The sequence below is a fragment of the Centruroides sculpturatus genome, unplaced genomic scaffold, assembly GCF_000671375.1.
Source record: "Centruroides sculpturatus isolate CEXI.00-Female unplaced genomic scaffold, Cexi_2.0 scaffold202, whole genome shotgun sequence".
Lineage (NCBI taxonomy): Eukaryota > Metazoa > Arthropoda > Arachnida > Scorpiones > Buthidae > Centruroides > Centruroides sculpturatus.
Genome location: NW_019384441.1, coordinates 751248 through 769968, shown reverse-complemented (window position 1 = coordinate 769968; position 18721 = coordinate 751248). Strand labels below are relative to the sequence as shown.

General features: G+C 28.6%; 1 protein-coding gene across 1 annotated transcript in view; it reads right to left on the bottom strand.

The window, feature by feature from the left end:
* Nucleotides 1-18721, bottom strand: part of LOC111620174 (ras-related protein Rab-4B) — a 56938-nt gene that overhangs the window by 22856 nt on the left and 15361 nt on the right. The window contains exons 2-3 of the mRNA XM_023362059.1: nt 9198-9278; nt 7185-7299 (exon numbers count right to left, since the gene is read on the bottom strand). Of these exons, the coding sequence (XP_023217827.1) occupies nt 7185-7299; nt 9198-9278 (196 nt within the window). The remainder of the gene's footprint in view (nt 1-7184; nt 7300-9197; nt 9279-18721) is intronic.

Genomic DNA, 18721 nt, shown 5'->3' with positions numbered 1-18721 from the left:
TTTTACTTTTCACACTTCACTATTCACTTTTCACTTTCTACTTTTTTCTGTTATTCGTACACTTTTACTAACGAAAAATTAACTGAAGCATGTGAGTCACGCGTCTCCAAAAGCTATCCCCACTACTCACACATAACGGTCCTCGACTATTCGAAAACATTTAAAATTAAGATTAAGATTACATTATAGCCAATCTTACCCTTTTTCACAGAATGCAAGAATTAAATCTCCCATTTCCAGACTAATTACAGAATTTTTACATGGGTCTAAAAATACGTTCGATTTCCCGCAAAAACGCAAAAACCACAAAATCTTGCACGCCGTTTTATCTTAACACTTCCTTTGTTACTCAACACTTCCATTGTTAACACTTCCATTCTTAACACTTTCATTGTTAACACTTCCATTGTTGACACTTCCATTGTTACACATTTTCGAAGTTAACCATTTTCAACCCCCATATCTCCTACACCCTTATAGCTATCGAAACACAACCACCATAGTGCACGATGGGAGACTTAGGGCTATTATCACACACAAACACCATTCATGTGCGATATGTAGTTTTGGCTGCAGAGTGAAATGTAGGCATACAAACGTCCATTTATGTATATATAGTACATAATATATATATACATATATACATAATACATACATATATATTTATGTATATACAGATTAGTAAGTAACAATTACTCATTAGAATATGCAATTTGTAATATGTGACATTATTCTGAATTACAGTATTATGAAATATTACTTTAAATGGCTGAAACTTCTAGGCCAGGGGTGGCCAACCTTTTGCATACCATGCGCCAATTTTTGTGATAGACGAGTTCAGATACGCAGAGGCGTACCGTGAGTGTTAGCAGCCCGGGGCGGAGAAAATTTTCGGCCACCCGTTAACTAGGTATTTCAATTTATAAGAAGAAACTATTTATAATCTATAATTCATAAGAGAACTATCTTACACGCGTAGCTACACTACCCGTATAAAGTAGTTCTATATGACATCAGTGGTGTAACGAATGCATAATGTAACGTGCAAGCAGAAAAAAAAAAGGTCAACAGGTCGATTGCACCGAAATGTGTATGCAATGAAGCCGAATCTGGCTGGCAATGTTGCTCAGAAACGACTAAAGCGCCACTTGTAATCGTCCAATGCGCCAAGTTTGGCGCATGCGCCACGTCTTGGCCACCCCTGTTCTAGGCGCTTTACAGGAAAGCGGCGCTGAACGTCCGACGTACACGTTTTCGCGTTTTAAACTTCGGCCTCAATCTCCCTAACGATGCATACTGCAAACATTTTATAATAAGTGTTAAATATTAAAGCAGTTTATATACTGGATTTTTGTTTTTATCTAACAACAAAATATTTAAAAGAAATCTCTATTAGTAACTCGATACTATATTTTCCAATTTCACTAAAATTGTTACTTCAGAAAATGCAACATGAACACACTGAATGACAGTACATGCAGCAAATAGCATTATTTGTATCAAAATATGAAGTTATAAAATATTTATATATCTAACAAGAAATCCAACCAATTGAGATCGAAAGAAACAATTATCTTCGTTCTAGCAACACCGTACACATAACCTGAGACTGATCCAAAATGGCGACTACCGCGATGCTTCACGGTATCGTGTCTTAGCCTTATGTTTATAGACCTTGTTGTACAGGACATACTAGAGTTTCTTTAACGGGATCCTGGCTGTTTTTTAACCCGGGAAATCTGGCAAATTTCTTAAAAGTTCACTTTTTTCCTATTTTGTGTTAAGATTGAGGAAATTTTGCAAATAGAAAGTATAATTAACCCATAAACTGTCAGAATACACTTGTATTTATTAATTTTAGGCCTGCTTATTAGTTTTTTAAATTTTTGCTTATTTAGCACGTCACAGATTGTCAATAATCAATATGTAGCCTATTTGTGACAGGACTTTGAAAATTCTTTACTTGTCAGAACCTGTAATATCTGGAATAATTGTGCTTATAGTGTCTTAATTTTTAATCATGCCCAGTAGCTTCAACAACTGCATTATGCCAGGTTGTGCAAATTGGGCAAGGTTACAAACGAGTATAAAGTATGCAAGTATGAAATTTTTCTTCATAAATCTAATTATTAAAGCCAAACGAACTGCCAAATTCATCGGGCTATAAGCTCGATGCCGCTATTAAGGCAGCCAAGGTAGATAAAGGACGAATACTAGATGGTAAAAGAAATACTAACACATCTTGAAAACGAACTAGAAATCTTCCAGGCTACAGATGAAAAAAAACACAACATCCAACTTCTCTTAAATGCATTAAGGACGATTCCACCCACACGAATTGAATCGAAAAGGACATTCTTGGTAGCAGGACTTTTCACATTACTAAAATAAGTTCAGATTGAATAATTGGAGTATTGATCATCTTTGCTTTTTAAAATCTTAATACAAAATATTATTGTATATTTTATAATGTTTTATTTAAATAGTGAAAATTACATTTTAAGTTAGAAGTTTGATCTAATTTCATTTTTTCTTTAAATTTTCAACTCAATTCAAAAGGCATTTTTGTTGTAAGCAGTTTCCAACAAACTTTATTGAACTTTTTCTATTTGTGAAAATTTCTATATAATTCAAATGTAATTTTTTAAACATATTTTACACAGCATTATTATTATTATTTTGGGAGGTTACAGGTTGTATTAAGTTACTTAAAAATGAAAAATAATTATATCATTCGATTTTAAAGATTTATTTTATATCTTAAAAATAATTATATCCCAGGATCCCAGGAAACAGTTCACTTTTTTCTCAGAATCCTGGGACAAGCAAAAGACCGGGAAATGAGAAACCCTAATTTGCACATGTTGTGAATCCATAAATCTTTGTTGTTTCAAAATTTGAAAAATGGTATGTCCCAACAGAGTTTCTTTCAACTGTTATCAGAGACCTGGCAGAGTTAGTCTCTTGTGAGAAGGATGCCCATGTGCCACATAGCAAAAGCACACTATCTGGATTAGTGCAGTATGAATCCAAACACAAGAATCAAATTCATGCAGATCAAATGAATGATAACGTGCCAAACATCAACAACATTTGAAAACACACAATATATTTTAAAACAAAAAGGATTTAAGGTTTCACAACAAGGAACATTAAAAAGTATCACAACTTGTCATAATGACTATATTTGCATACACACATATGCATGTTCAATAAAAACAACTGTGCATGAATTTACAATATTTTCTGCATTATCATAAAATTTTTTTATAGAGTAATTAGTTATTTTAAACAAGTCTATATAAAATTGATCTGTTATTTATTTACAGAAATACCAGATAATAACAACAGAAGTATTAGTGCTTTGTTTCAGAGTATATTTTGTTAGATTTATTTTGAATGTTCTCAACATTAAAAGTAGTAGTAATTTTAATTTATTAGCATGTTTTTATATAGTTTTCAACTAAATTATTTATGTAAAAAAAATTGCTGAGCATTTTGGTGATAAGCTTTTCCCCTCTTCTTTCTACAGTGATATCTCAGTTTTTGTCGATAATCCATCCAAAAAAAAAAATTGCCGAAATCCGAAACCAACAAAACCGAAGGTAATTTACATACAAATCAATGTAAATCCAATTAATTTGTTCTAGACATTCCAAAATACATACCAAAAACACATTTTATAGAGAATAAATATAGAGTTTAATATTAAAAACAATTTTAAAAAATTAATATAAAAGACTAATGTAAAGAATAAATAAACATGATGGAGCTAAAAGGAAATAAATGCAATGGAATAGTTTGGCTAGATGTGTGGGGTAATGCTCACACAATGAGAAACAATGCCACACTGAGCAGAAAACACATGGGTCATCCTTTGTTTTCGCAAAATTTAACAGAGAAATCCCGTGGGCATGCTGACGAAATCCGAGACAAATTTTTCATGGAAAAAAATCAACTAAAACTGAAACTGACGATAACCGAAGTCAACGAAAACCGAGGTACTGTATTTACAAATGTAATTTCAATTTTATTCAAAAACATTACATTTAACAATTTGTTTCTGTTGTATTTTTTTGTTTTTTCAAAATTATTAATTGATATAAATATGAAATTCTAAATAATACATACTCTAACAAAATGAATGAAATAAATATTAGCTATTAAAATGCTATCAAATTTATTGTTTCTAAAATTCATTTTTTAAAATCCAATTTAAAAGAGTTTTTGATTTAAGAATTTTGTAAAAACAATGTCATTTTCTTAAATGAAAATAAGCAATTATTTATCATGACATCATCACAATGCTAGGCTACAATTTTTCTTCACAATGTTCTTAACATTTTAATAGTGTCTTGACCCTGTATATCATACTTTTCCTGTTAGGTAACTGGCATGACTATTGCTAACTACATTCAGAGGAATATTTTTGAATTAAAATAACAACACAACTTCCAGTGCAAACTATAAGTTTGTATATAGTTAATTGGGGCTTCCTGCTCCGAAGCTTTCCATATCTGGTCTCATCTTTCATCTAACTCCATTCTCAAAATTAAGGAAGGACAGATAGATGGATGGCAATAGGAATTTATAGGTCTACAATGTTTTCAAATCGTAGCCCAAATAGTGTAGCATATTTTTATATAGAGTATAAAAGGCTTGAAAATGCTTCTTGTGATGCCAAGAATTTTAAGAAAAATACTAATACTGTATCGGATAAAATTAAATATTTGATGATTATTATTATTATTATTAACATCTGAAAATATCAATTATTATTATAATTAACATAATAAAAGTTGAGAGATATTATTTTATTATTTACAGTAGAACTGATTATCTAAATGCCAATTAACCAAATGTCCAATTATCCAAATCATCACTTGCCTTTATTTCTTTCGTCCACTGATGTCACACTGCAATTTTCTTACATCATGTGATGTGCACTTACATCACATGATGCACAGTGCATCATGTGCACTGTGATCGTGCACAGTGAAACTATGCACGATCAGTGATACATAGTTGCTGTGACAGATCCAAATGATCAGGGTGTAAGGAGTCAAAGTCTGATCATTATTTTGTTTTGGGCATTATTTTTAGTTGTTATTTTTTGTAGGGGATGTTTTATGTTTTAGGGATGGAAAATTAAAGCAAATGAATGTTCATTTCCATAAGTAACTGATTCTGTAACGCTTCAATATGTAAATAGGATAGTGCAGAATTACACTTTTAAGCAGATAAAAAGATGACACACCCATTCAACAGTGTGGTGTAGCTGCTGAAAGCAAACTTCTTTCAAACCAAATTTTCTGGCATTCTTTTGATGAAGCAATTAACTCATAAGAGGTTATATACCTCTTACGAGTTAATTGCTTCAGTTAAAGAGGTATTCTTTGCTTTTGAATTTATTTGATATAGATAGAGATTTAATTAATTGTACATCCTGAACTAGGGAAAATGAATTTCTTTTATTGATTGTTCCTTTTTTTTTGTTTATACACAATTGATCTTGACCTGTTTTGAAGAATTGAAATATATATTTATTACTAACTTCTTGTTTAAATCATTGTTGTTTATATACACATTACTGTTCTTATTATATACTTAATAAATATTATTGTGGATTTTTGCTTACCTAAGTGTCATTTTTCAATCGCATTTTGTTTTTCCGTTAAGACCAAGCCATATACTTGATAGAACCCTAATTTTGTGTAATATCACTTTATTTTTGGACTTAGTTTTGGTCATGAAGTATGTTACAAGTAGTATACTATTTACACATTAATAAATAAATACAATACACATATAATACTGTACCATTACTCTGTAATTTCATTCTTTACATGTTAATCCACTTATCCAAATTCTACTGTACTTTTAATTGCAATGGTTTAAAAATTAATTTATCAAATGATGTTAGATATCTTGTAATCTGAATACAGCAACACTTTGATTAACTTTCAAAGCATGCATCTTGTCGAGATTCCGGAAGTGCAGCCACGGGGGCTACCTAGATAACTTCTACCTTATTTTCTTAATGTAGAACTAATCAAAATTTTGTACTTTTTTGTAAAAAGATTTAATTATTTTATTGAATTNATTCATCAGTACCTTATCTGATGTTGACAGATTAAAATAAATAAATACTATTATTTTAAATTAGTCATCTTCAAATAAGATGCTGATGAATGAATAAGACAAACTATGATAGATATTTTTGTTTTGAGTCATAACTAATGACATCTGTTTATTTTTTTTCTAAATATTAACAGATGTCATTATATGAAAGCTTATATTTTCAACATTAAGACTGTTTTCATAAATCATTATTTTGTACATATTAAAATCAGAATCTCAATAAAGTTTGTGATATGTGAGGACAATATTGGTAAAACAATATATTCTTCATATATATTGTATGTTAATGAATTAAATTATATATTAATTGTAAAAAATATTATTATATAACGTTAACAAATACAGTGGAACCTCACTTAACAAGTATAATTCATTCCAGAATCTTACTTGTAATGCAAAACACTCATTAATTTATATGGAAAAAACTGTTTTTTCTTAATGTAAAATACAACAATGCATTCCATGCTGAAAGAAATACTCAAATATTTTATGTATAATGTTTATTCAAAGAAAATTATACAATATACATTGTAAGGAGCATGAATCATCTTCATCTTTTCTTCTAGCATGGAATGAACCAACCTGGAATGTGAATTTGAGAATTTCACTTGCAGAAAGAAAAAGGGGGAAGGAAAGAAAAAAAAAAAAAAAAAAACAGATAATAATGTCCGATAAACACACTAAACAATATGCCAAATTCTTGGGCTATGTAAAGGCTATAATTAAATATTAGAAATTAATTAATTTGACAGAAACAAATTAATTAACACAGACTGAGGGAGCATGCGCACAATCGTGGACTATTCAATTCCCTCTCCTTGTTACTTGTTATGCGAAACATCACTTGTGAAGTGAGTCATTTTTTTACTATTTGTTTTGCTCATTATGCTAAATACTCGTTATATGAGGTTCCATTGTATTAATCTAAAAATTGTTTTAAAATTTTAATGAGATTTTTAATATAAAAGTTTGTATTGTATTAAATATCAGATTATTTTCATTAGAATTAACAAAAATTTAGAGTTCAGAACAAGGTAACGTACCTAAATCTTTCCTGCCCTGCTGTATCCCATATCTGTAATTTCACTGAACGGCCTCCAACATTCACTACTTTGGACCCAAATTCTACTCCAATTGTATGGTTAGACTCTGCTTTAACTATAAGGAAATAAATATATTTTACTTCAAGAATAAATAAAACTTTCACTTTAGTAAACTAACACCATAGTAAATCAACATTGGACTTGATGTTCACATCTTTACACATGCAATCACAGTCAATACCATTTAAAGAATCAAAAATGTAATATTTCTTCAAAAAGTGCTGTACAACTTTTGTTGAATTTTCATCCAAGTACTTACAATGTTACTGTAATAGACTAATGAAACTGACCTAAGTTAACTTGTTAAATATTTTTTATTTACAAATAATCTAATAAAATCATCAAAATGATACAATGAGATGAGGGAAAAGTGACAGAAATATGAGGGTGGTTTTTTCTCAACCTTCGATGGTCCATAAAACAAAGACAAGTGTAAATAACAAAATGAATTTATTACTAAAAGTTAGGTACAAACATGGTTACTTTTCAACATAATCGTCGTGAAGATTAAGGAATTTGTCATATAAAGATGAACTTTGCAATCCTCTTCATAGAATGTTGCCGCCAGTGACTTAAGATGGGCCTTAATGTTGTTTTGAATATCTTGAACCTCTGCCACGATTTCAAGTTCAGGAAAGAGTTAGTAGTCTTCACACATAAAAGGTGTGAAGACTTCCATCCAGCTTGGAACTGTTTAAACACCCAGCTTATAGTCCTGATTTAGCACAGAGCAACTTTCACCTATATCCTATGACTGTTCTAGGTTCAAAATATATTTTCTTTTTTTAACAATTTTTTAAAATTATTATTATTTTTTAATTTTTATTTTTGAGAAAACAGCAAGTTGCATTTTTCCATCATCAAATTATTTATTTTTACATGTTTTACTAATTTACTCATGTATTTTCATTCTACTGTTCTCTATTTTAATTGCTCACTCATTCTTCCCATAGCATACTTTTATTATACTTTATGCTATTGCAAACTTTGCAAAATATAAACAATGATCAAATTAAAGGGAATTAAAACATTCTATTGAGTTGGAGATGTTGCACTGTGTTAAAACTTACACTGACTTCTAAATGGAAAATCAGATATATTAGTATTCCTTCAGTTTTCCATTTTGACTGAGAGTTAATCACAAATACTTCATTTCAACAACTTTTATAAATAATGATTCTCCATTTTCAAAGAATTGTTAATAAACCTGTACTCAGTAAAACTGGATTAAGTCCAATGCATGTAAATATACCAGAAATATCCAGCACGTTTGATGATTTTTAGATCATCATCTTCAGGTTAAAGGTTGTCAAATATCAAATGTGAAAAATTGTGTGTGTTGATGTTAATAAATCCAGTTGCAGGTAGAAAAATAAAACTTATTTCAGTAAAGTAGTAAAAAAAAATATGAAAATAGATCATTCAGTGGAATAATGGAAAAAATGTACTTACCTTTCCCTCAAAAATAAAAAAAAACACATGAAAATGTCATTTAAAAAGAACATTCTTAAAATAATTTAGATTTAAACCCATAACAGCTATGGGCTAGATTCATAAGCTGAAATATGACCACTACACTACTCAATATTACAAACATACTTGTGCCAGAGCATATAAATCCAATAACTTAAAATTGGTTCCTTTTTCTTCAAGGATGCTTAGAATCAAGGATTTTTGACTGTTAAGTTGAAAACTAATGTAGAAAGTACTTATGACAAAACCTTGAAAACTTAACCTATGAATAGGTTAAGTTTCCAAGGTTTTGTCCTATTCATAGGGGAGTGCTTGTATTCAAAAGTTGGTAGTCATTTAGTTACCTTTCCTTATGAGTTAATTTTACATAAAAATTGTCTTTATTTTTGATTTTCTCTTATAATTCAAAATTAATTTTAACCTACATTATTTAATTTTAATTAAGTATGAAATTAACTTTTATAAAATTGTTTTACTCACATTTATTTTCAATAAACTGATGCAACAAACATGACTTTCCAGTTCCAGCACTTCCAATAACCAGAAATTTAAAAAGAAAATCTATATGAAAAAATGAATAAAGATATATTAAATAATATCAGTTAAAATCATAAAAACTGAAGAAATGAAATAAATATTGATTATAAATAAATACATTTCATTTAAAATTGATATTACCATAAAATAGTATATTTTCATATAATAATCATTTGTAGAATAGTTACTCAAACTCAAATTTTTGAGAATTACATATTTTTCCTAGAAATTTTTGTAATTTAAAATCAAACTTTTACTTTTGTAAAAGTCATTTCTAGTAATAGTGTCGCATGATCTGAGCAAGTCCATGAATTTTTGTGCACTAGTAAGAAATAAAACTTTAAATTGCAGAGATTTCATAAATGGTCATTATAAAAAGGGACTATTTTTTAAATGTCTATTTTTGATAAATTTTATTTCACTTACATTATTAAATTTGGTGCCATGCAAAGCTAAAAAGTTGACACTTTTTGTTATATAAAATGTAAACTTTAGTTGCATTTAAAAAATAATAATTCACAAATAAACATCACACATTTCTGAACAACTGTTTTGTGCAAACACATTAAAAGACTAGTAATATTCTTACAATTCTTACAGTTTAGGGTAAAGGACCCTGCACAAATCTTTTGGGAAAATGGGTCTCAATAGATTTAGCTGAACTTTTAATATTTTGTAGTTTTAGTAGTCTGATCAAGAGTCTTCATAGACATTAAAAATTAAAAAATTGATAGTTTGAGTTATTGAACATCCAAGATGAAAAAACAACATAATTTGCACTAGGGCTTCTCCAACAGGATCCCGGCTGTTTTTTAACCCAGGAAATTCCGCAAATTTCTTAAAAATTCACTTTTTTCTTATTTTGTATTAAAGTTGAAATTTTGCAAATAGAAAGTATAATTAACCCATAAACTGTCAGAATACACTTGTATTTATTAATTTTAGGCCTGCTTATTAGTTTTTTAAATTTTTGCTTATTTAGCACGTCACAGATTGTCAATAATCAATATGTAGCCTATTTGTGACAGGACTTTGAAAATTCTTTACTTGTCAGAACCTGTAATATCTGGAATAATTGTGCTTATAGTGTCTTAATTTTTAATCATGCCCAGTAGCTTCAACAACTGCATTATGCCAGGTTGTGCAAATTGGGCAAGGTTACAAACGAGTATAAAGTATGCAAGTATGAAATTTTTCTTCATAAATCTAATTATTAAAGCCAAACGAACTGCCAAATTCATCGGGCTATAAGCTCGATGCCGCTATTAAGGCAGCCAAGGTAGATAAAGGACGAATACTAGATGGTAAAAGAAATACTAACACATCTTGAAAACGAACTAGAAATCTTCCAGGCTACAGGTGAAAAAAAACACAACATCCAACTTCTCTTAAATGCATTAAGGACGATTCCACCCACACGAATTGAATCGAAAAGGACATTCTTGGTAGCAGGACTTTTCACATTACTAAAATAAGTTCAGATTGAATAATTGGAGTATTGATCATCTTTGCTTTTTAAAATCTTAATACAAAATATTATTGTATATTTTATAATGTTTTATTTAAATAGTGAAAATTACATTTTAAGTTAGAAGTTTGATCTAATTTCATTTTTTCTTTAAATTTTCAACTCAATTCAAAAGGCATTTTTGTTGTAAGCAGTTTCCAACAAACTTTATTGAACTTTTTCTATTTGTGAAAATTTCTATATAATTCAAATGTAATTTTTTAAACATATTTTACACAGCATTATTATTATTATTTTGGGAGGTTACAGGTTGTATTAAGTTACTTAAAAATGAAAAATAATTATATCATTCGATTTTAAAGATTTATTTTATATCTTAAAAATAATTATATCCCAGGATCCCAGGAAACAGTTCACTTTTTTCTCAGAATCCTGGGACAAGCAAAAGACCGGGAAATGAGAAACCCTAATTTGCACATGTTGTGAATCCATAAATCTTTGTTGTTTCAAAATTTGAAAAATGGTATGTCCCAACAGAGTTTCTTTCAACTGTTATCAGAGACCTGGCAGAGTTAGTCTCTTGTGAGAAGGATGCCCATGTGCCACATAGCAAAAGCACACTATCTGGATTAGTGCAGTATGAATCCAAACACAAGAATCAAATTCATGCAGATCAAATGAATGATAACGTGCCAAACATCAACAACATTTGAAAACACACAATATATTTTAAAACAAAAAGGATTTAAGGTTTCACAACAAGGAACATTAAAAAGTATCACAACTTGTCATAATGACTATATTTGCATACACACATATGCATGTTCAATAAAAACAACTGTGCATGAATTTACAATATTTTCTGCATTATCATAAAATTTTTTTATAGAGTAATTAGTTATTTTAAACAAGTCTATATAAAATTGATCTGTTATTTATTTACAGAAATACCAGATAATAACAACAGAAGTATTAGTGCTTTGTTTCAGAGTATATTTTGTTAGATTTATTTTGAATGTTCTCAACATTAAAAGTAGTAGTAATTTTAATTTATTAGCATGTTTTTATATAGTTTTCAACTAAATTATTTATGTAAAAAAAATTGCTGAGCATTTTGGTGATAAGCTTTTCCCCTCTTCTTTCTACAGTGATATCTCAGTTTTTGTCGATAATCCATCCAAAAAAAAAAATTGCCGAAATCCGAAACCAACAAAACCGAAGGTAATTTACATACAAATCAATGTAAATCCAATTAATTTGTTCTAGACATTCCAAAATACATACCAAAAACACATTTTATAGAGAATAAATATAGAGTTTAATATTAAAAACAATTTTAAAAAATTAATATAAAAGACTAATGTAAAGAATAAATAAACATGATGGAGCTAAAAGGAAATAAATGCAATGGAATAGTTTGGCTAGATGTGTGGGGTAATGCTCACACAATGAGAAACAATGCCACACTGAGCAGAAAACACATGGGTCATCCTTTGTTTTCGCAAAATTTAACAGAGAAATCCCGTGGGCATGCTGACGAAATCCGAGACAAATTTTTCATGGAAAAAAATCAACTAAAACTGAAACTGACGATAACCGAAGTCAACGAAAACCGAGGTACTGTATTTACAAATGTAATTTCAATTTTATTCAAAAACATTACATTTAACAATTTGTTTCTGTTGTATTTTTTTGTTTTTTCAAAATTATTAATTGATATAAATATGAAATTCTAAATAATACATACTCTAACAAAATGAATGAAATAAATATTAGCTATTAAAATGCTATCAAATTTATTGTTTCTAAAATTCATTTTTTAAAATCCAATTTAAAAGAGTTTTTGATTTAAGAATTTTGTAAAAACAATGTCATTTTCTTAAATGAAAATAAGCAATTATTTATCATGACATCATCACAATGCTAGGCTACAATTTTTCTTCACAATGTTCTTAACATTTTAATAGTGTCTTGACCCTGTATATCATACTTTTCCTGTTAGGTAACTGGCATGACTATTGCTAACTACATTCAGAGGAATATTTTTGAATTAAAATAACAACACAACTTCCAGTGCAAACTATAAGTTTGTATATAGTTAATTGGGGCTTCCTGCTCCGAAGCTTTCCATATCTGGTCTCATCTTTCATCTAACTCCATTCTCAAAATTAAGGAAGGACAGATAGATGGATGGCAATAGGAATTTATAGGTCTACAATGTTTTCAAATCGTAGCCCAAATAGTGTAGCATATTTTTATATAGAGTATAAAAGGCTTGAAAATGCTTCTTGTGATGCCAAGAATTTTAAGAAAAATACTAATACTGTATCAGATAAAATTAAATATTTGATGATTATTATTATTATTATTAACATCTGAAAATATCAATTATTATTATAATTAACATAATAAAAGTTGAGAGATATTATTTTATTATTTACAGTAGAANAAAAATGAACAAAAAAAAGACAATTATACTGTCGAAAAATGAAAAAAGTTATTGAGCTTTCGTCTATGACAGATTAAACGACATATTTATTATCAATTAATCTACTTTTTCTAGATGATGGACGACGGAGATTAGATTATCATTTAGAGAAATACATGGTAGACAAATGGAGAAATTTATCACAATTGATCCCAAAGCAAACTTGAAAGTAAATTTATTTGAAAACCGTATTATTTTCTCTTTTAATAATGAAAATATATAATTTGCTAGTAAAATACTTTATGTAATTTTTGGATTTTTATAAAATTGTATAAAATTGAAAATAGTAATTAAAGTTTATACAGGGAGAAAATATATTTTAAAAATATATATACTCTATATACTCCTTATTCGTTTATATGCATTCGCATGTATGTATTTATAGTAAATAAGACTATCTTCTTTTACTTATATTATGAATCTACAAGTAGGATATCTCTATTAAAATGATTTTAAAGCGTATGCAACTTTCAACCTAGGCTATTGCCTAGAGTCTCAGTTTTTACTGGTTTCAAACACGCACAAGCGTATCCTTCTTGGCCTAGTATTAGGATTCCGATAGAAATCAGTCAAGTTTCATGTGTTGCATGCTTTAAATTAAGGTACGGGAGCCCACTATGGCCCACCAAATTTGGTTTATTATTTTGAACAATTTCAATTATTTTCCCCCAAGATATAGGCTAACTAAACTATTACTTAGAGTCTACCTTAGTCATTTCTTAGGAAAAAATTAAATTGGTCAAATAATAATCCAAACTTGTGGGCCATAGCGATCTCCCCTGCCTTATATAAATTTACATGAATATTGCAAGTACGCTTGCCTAGGGCTTCGCACAGTTTAATACCACTACTTTTAAGCTTTATTCTACGTACGGTAGTTTATTAAATTATGATAAACCATCATATGTAGAATAAATAGCTTAAGAGTAATAAATTTAGTAGACATATTGTATTAAAATAGGTCTATTAAATTTATTGAATGTGAAAATGTAAGAAATGTAAAAACAGTAAAAAAAATTTGTTTTCGTAATGCATATTTGTATAGTTCTAACATTTATTTTAACTTAAACTCTCATTATAATAAAATACAGAAAGCAGGTTATTGCATGTATCGTAAATTCGTTTCTTCTTTATTAGAATAAAATTGTAATTATTATGACATAAATATTTAAAACAGGATAGATAATTCTTAGATACAGGATACATCAACTAGCATATTAAAAAACTGGCATCTCTTGAGTTTCATGAACAAATAACACAATCTTATAAATATTATTAAAAAATAAAAGAAAGACAAATAGGTCAAATGACGAAAGTTTTACGTTACACACAAAGTTACAATATCTAACAACGAACTAGTAAGGTGTATCATAGAATTATTCCTCGGGTCAACGCTAGAAAAGGCAAGTTTTTGTTACTGTGACAGTGAATGATGAAGTACATTAATTAATAATATAGTTGACAAATTGTCGCTTTACAGAATTGAGGTTAGGAATATCCTAACCCATTTACAACAGATGGAGTTAAATTATGACTTTATTTAGCATAATTAATTATATAGTCAATTAATTAATTTCACTCGCTTTACGAATAGTGTAAAAATTAACTGTAAGATTTATCACTGGTTGATATTATATTTTACAGATACATCAGACGAATTTTCTAATTACTCATCATCTCTGAGAGGAGCATTATTTAATTATTACACAGGATACATCATATTTAGACCAATTATAATGACACCAAATACGTTTTTTACAGTTCCTTTTAATAAAATGCCACACAGAATCTATAACTAAATTTTTATTTTTTAAATGTACTGTGTTATGAGAACAAACACCCTGGAAAAAAAAGTATCATCAATTTTTTTTGGTTAAGTTAAAATCAATAGATTAGATTATATTCCAAAAGATTTGGAAGACGAGGAATAGTTTATAGTCACGAAAATTTTGGCTTAATTTTTAAAATTGCAGATAAAGTTAAATTAATACTGTATTTATAAATTTTCACTAAGAATTTTTATGTACTGGATGAAAAAAATTATTTTTAAAAAGAACTTAAATAAAAATTACTTATGTAATACTATCAATAGTTACATATACAGGAAAAAAATATAGGGTATCATCATTATTTAATTTTACTTAAGTTAATTAAATTCTCATTTGTTCACACACTCTTATATAGGCCTATAACCAGTGCTGTAACTACCTTTTTATGTGCCCTGTGCAGTTAAGGCATAAAATATAACAGATACATACAAAAATTAAATGACTAAGGTTTACTTATATTATGCAAAATAGAAGCATTGTAATGTATTTATAAATAGTAACATTCTAATAATATTTAAAATATTTTTTTCCAAATTATATACTGTATACCAGGTGTGGCCAAACTTATCCCTTAGGGACTACTTTTTTTGATAAAATATAGTCTGCGGACAACTATGAATATGGGCAAACTTAGGATTCTTATATGCGCATGCGTTAACATTCATTTGCATTGTTCATTGGGATAAATACAAACAGTATGTGTACGTTGCACAGACAGTCTATTATTGTAAAAATAAATTATTGAATTAAGATTTTTAAACATTAATTTAAGTGAAAGCAAATTGTTCAACTTTAGCTTCGCAGGCTACTTTCAAAACCTTTGCGGTCAACCGGGGTCTACATGTTGGCCATCCCTGCTGTATACAGTAGACTTGATAATTCAAACTTCTTTAACTTGAATTTTGCTTCTGTCCCAACTTAATTCCCAATACACTCAATGAATTCTGTTTCTATAAATTAAAGTAATTTTCATATCATACTTCACTAACTCAAAATTTAATATCTGGAGACTATTTCATGTTTAATTTTATGTGCTCTTTTGCACATTATGAATGATGATATCAAAAAGTTGAAGATTGGTATTGTATAGAATTATGTCTCTAATTGTATGACAAAATTTTAATGACATTTCAGACCTAAAATAACAATCTTATTTTTTAACACAGATCAGTCAAATCTTAGCACTTTCAAATTTTTTAAATTTTTATAGGTTTTTAAAATGTAACAAATATAGCTATAATTTGACAATTTACTATGTTATTGACTAAATAAAATTTAAGAGTTTGTTTATATTTATTTCCTTATTTGGAACTAAACATTCATTCATACTGTTTCATGAAAAGTTTGAATTTGCATGCTGACATATGAAGGACTTAGTGGAAAAATGGCATAGCCATGTTAGGAAGTTTTTGAGAAAAACAAGGATTTGTATTTCAATTCATCAGCATTTTAATGTGCAGTGCTTTATTAATGTTGATGTACAGTACAACCTGTAGGGAATACAACTAAACCATAAAACTTTCTTAGATAATGAATTAATGATGCACAAATCCAAATTTGTTAACTCAACTCATTTTTTGTACTTTTGTGGGATATGCTGTTTTTCCATTAAGCGCCTCATTTTTCATTACTGATAATGACCAGTTATATCAGTGTATTGATCATTTCATTCTGAATAGATAGAAATAGGTGAGCAAGAGAAAACTAAAAATTTTGTCAAATAGCAAAAAAAAAGGTGTCTGTCAAAGACCATGGAGCAAAGCACAAAGAAAAATAAAAACTGCTAATGATTTTGACATTCCATTGAGTATTCTCTTGAAGTGCAATAAAAATTTAACTTTTACATTACTAAATGATACTTCATTCTTGTGACTTTGTGCTTTAAATAGATGATATTCCATTTTTCTATATGCTTTTTCATTTTGTTATTAATGTCATGTAACCACTTTTCAAAAATTGTAGCTGTCATCCATGATTTTTTGTTCCATTGCCATGCCACAGAAAAATTTCTCTGTAAAAATATTTTAGGATTACATATAACAAATAAGAGTTTTAGTTTGATCCCATAGCATTGCAGATTCAAGAATACCGTACTGTCACTCTTTTGCTATTTTTCTCCTTTGCAAGGATCCCTTTCTGACCAAAATTTTTGGTTTACTTTAAAGTTTCAATCAAAGTCATTTCATTAGCATTAAATTGGTTTTCATGAACATATCCTTTAATATTTAAGGACAAAAAACATGATATTGACAATATGACACTTAATGAAACAATTCTACAATTTTTTTGGGATTTACAGTTTTTCTTTCAGAATATTCTAAAATTAAATTTAATAATTATAAATAAATTAATTTAGGAAGAGATGGCTGCCTAAGTTTTTTCCCTGTTATTACAGTTAATTTCTTCACTTTTTAAGAAAGCACTTTTGGGTTTGATTGTACTTTTTGACACACCAAATTGTTAAAGACTTATTAGTATGAAAATTGGTTTATCCAAAGATCAAGCACATTTCTTTTCTTGTTGATATAAAAATTCTGTTGGAGATTTGTATTTAGAGCACTGCAAAAAACTTGTTAAAGCAAATTCTGCAAAACTACAGATTTTGGAATGGATTAGTTTGTTCAAACACAACAGTATCCCTTGTTAGACAGTTTAGATTGACAGTCATCCGGCCTGTCTAACAAGGGACACTCCTATCTTTGTTCATTGTATAAATAAGTGTCCAAGTTGCAAGATAGGAAGGTGTCCTTACATGCAATACACCAATTAAATTTTAATGACTAAATATTTCATTTGTGAAATATTGAATATATAAACAAAAAATCCAAGATGTAAAAAATTTGTGCCAAGTAAAAATTATAACAGTTTAGATGAGTCAAATTTTTTTTCTCTTTGGGAGTTTTTCTTTGGTAAAAGATAGGCTTGCCATTTCAAAGTGATAATAATATAGGTAAAAATGTTGTATTATTGTTTTCTATCAGGTAACCAAGAAAGTTTTGTCATTTTTCTATCATGGAAAAGAAACAAAACACGTATAAACCAAGTTATTCATCAAGATAGTTACCCTCACATGCAATAATATTTTCTCAAATGGGAAACAAGCTTATAAATATTGATTTTGTAAAAATTGCAAATTTTACAGGCAAAAAAAACTGACACTAACTTTTTAGTATTTCAACTTATTTAATAACTACAAACAAAAGTAAAGAACATGTGTAAAACTAAACATACATATTCTTGTTTGTATCATTGCAACTCATATAATTTGTGCATTACAGTATAGTCATACAGATACAGTACTGTACAGTCATAGCTCCATAAAGCTATGACTATACTGTAACTGCATCCCTGACATTAATACTCCTATCACTTCTGCCCAATTTGTAAATTTCCAGCAGCTCCAAGTTCTTTAAATCAAAACATGTTATACACTGGATCAGGGATGTCCAACCCATGGCCTGCAGGCTACACTGCAGCCTACTTAATATTTTTATGCTGCCCACTGCACCCAAAATTTTTTTAGGTACATTTTCATTTATTTTGGTAAAGTATGTTGTAAAAATTATTCTTGTTTCACTGGATACGTTTTGACATCATAATGACATAATTGGTGCTAGAAAATTGTTTTATCTAGAAAACTGTTATGCATGTGGGGTAGTATATATTGTTGTGAACAATTCTT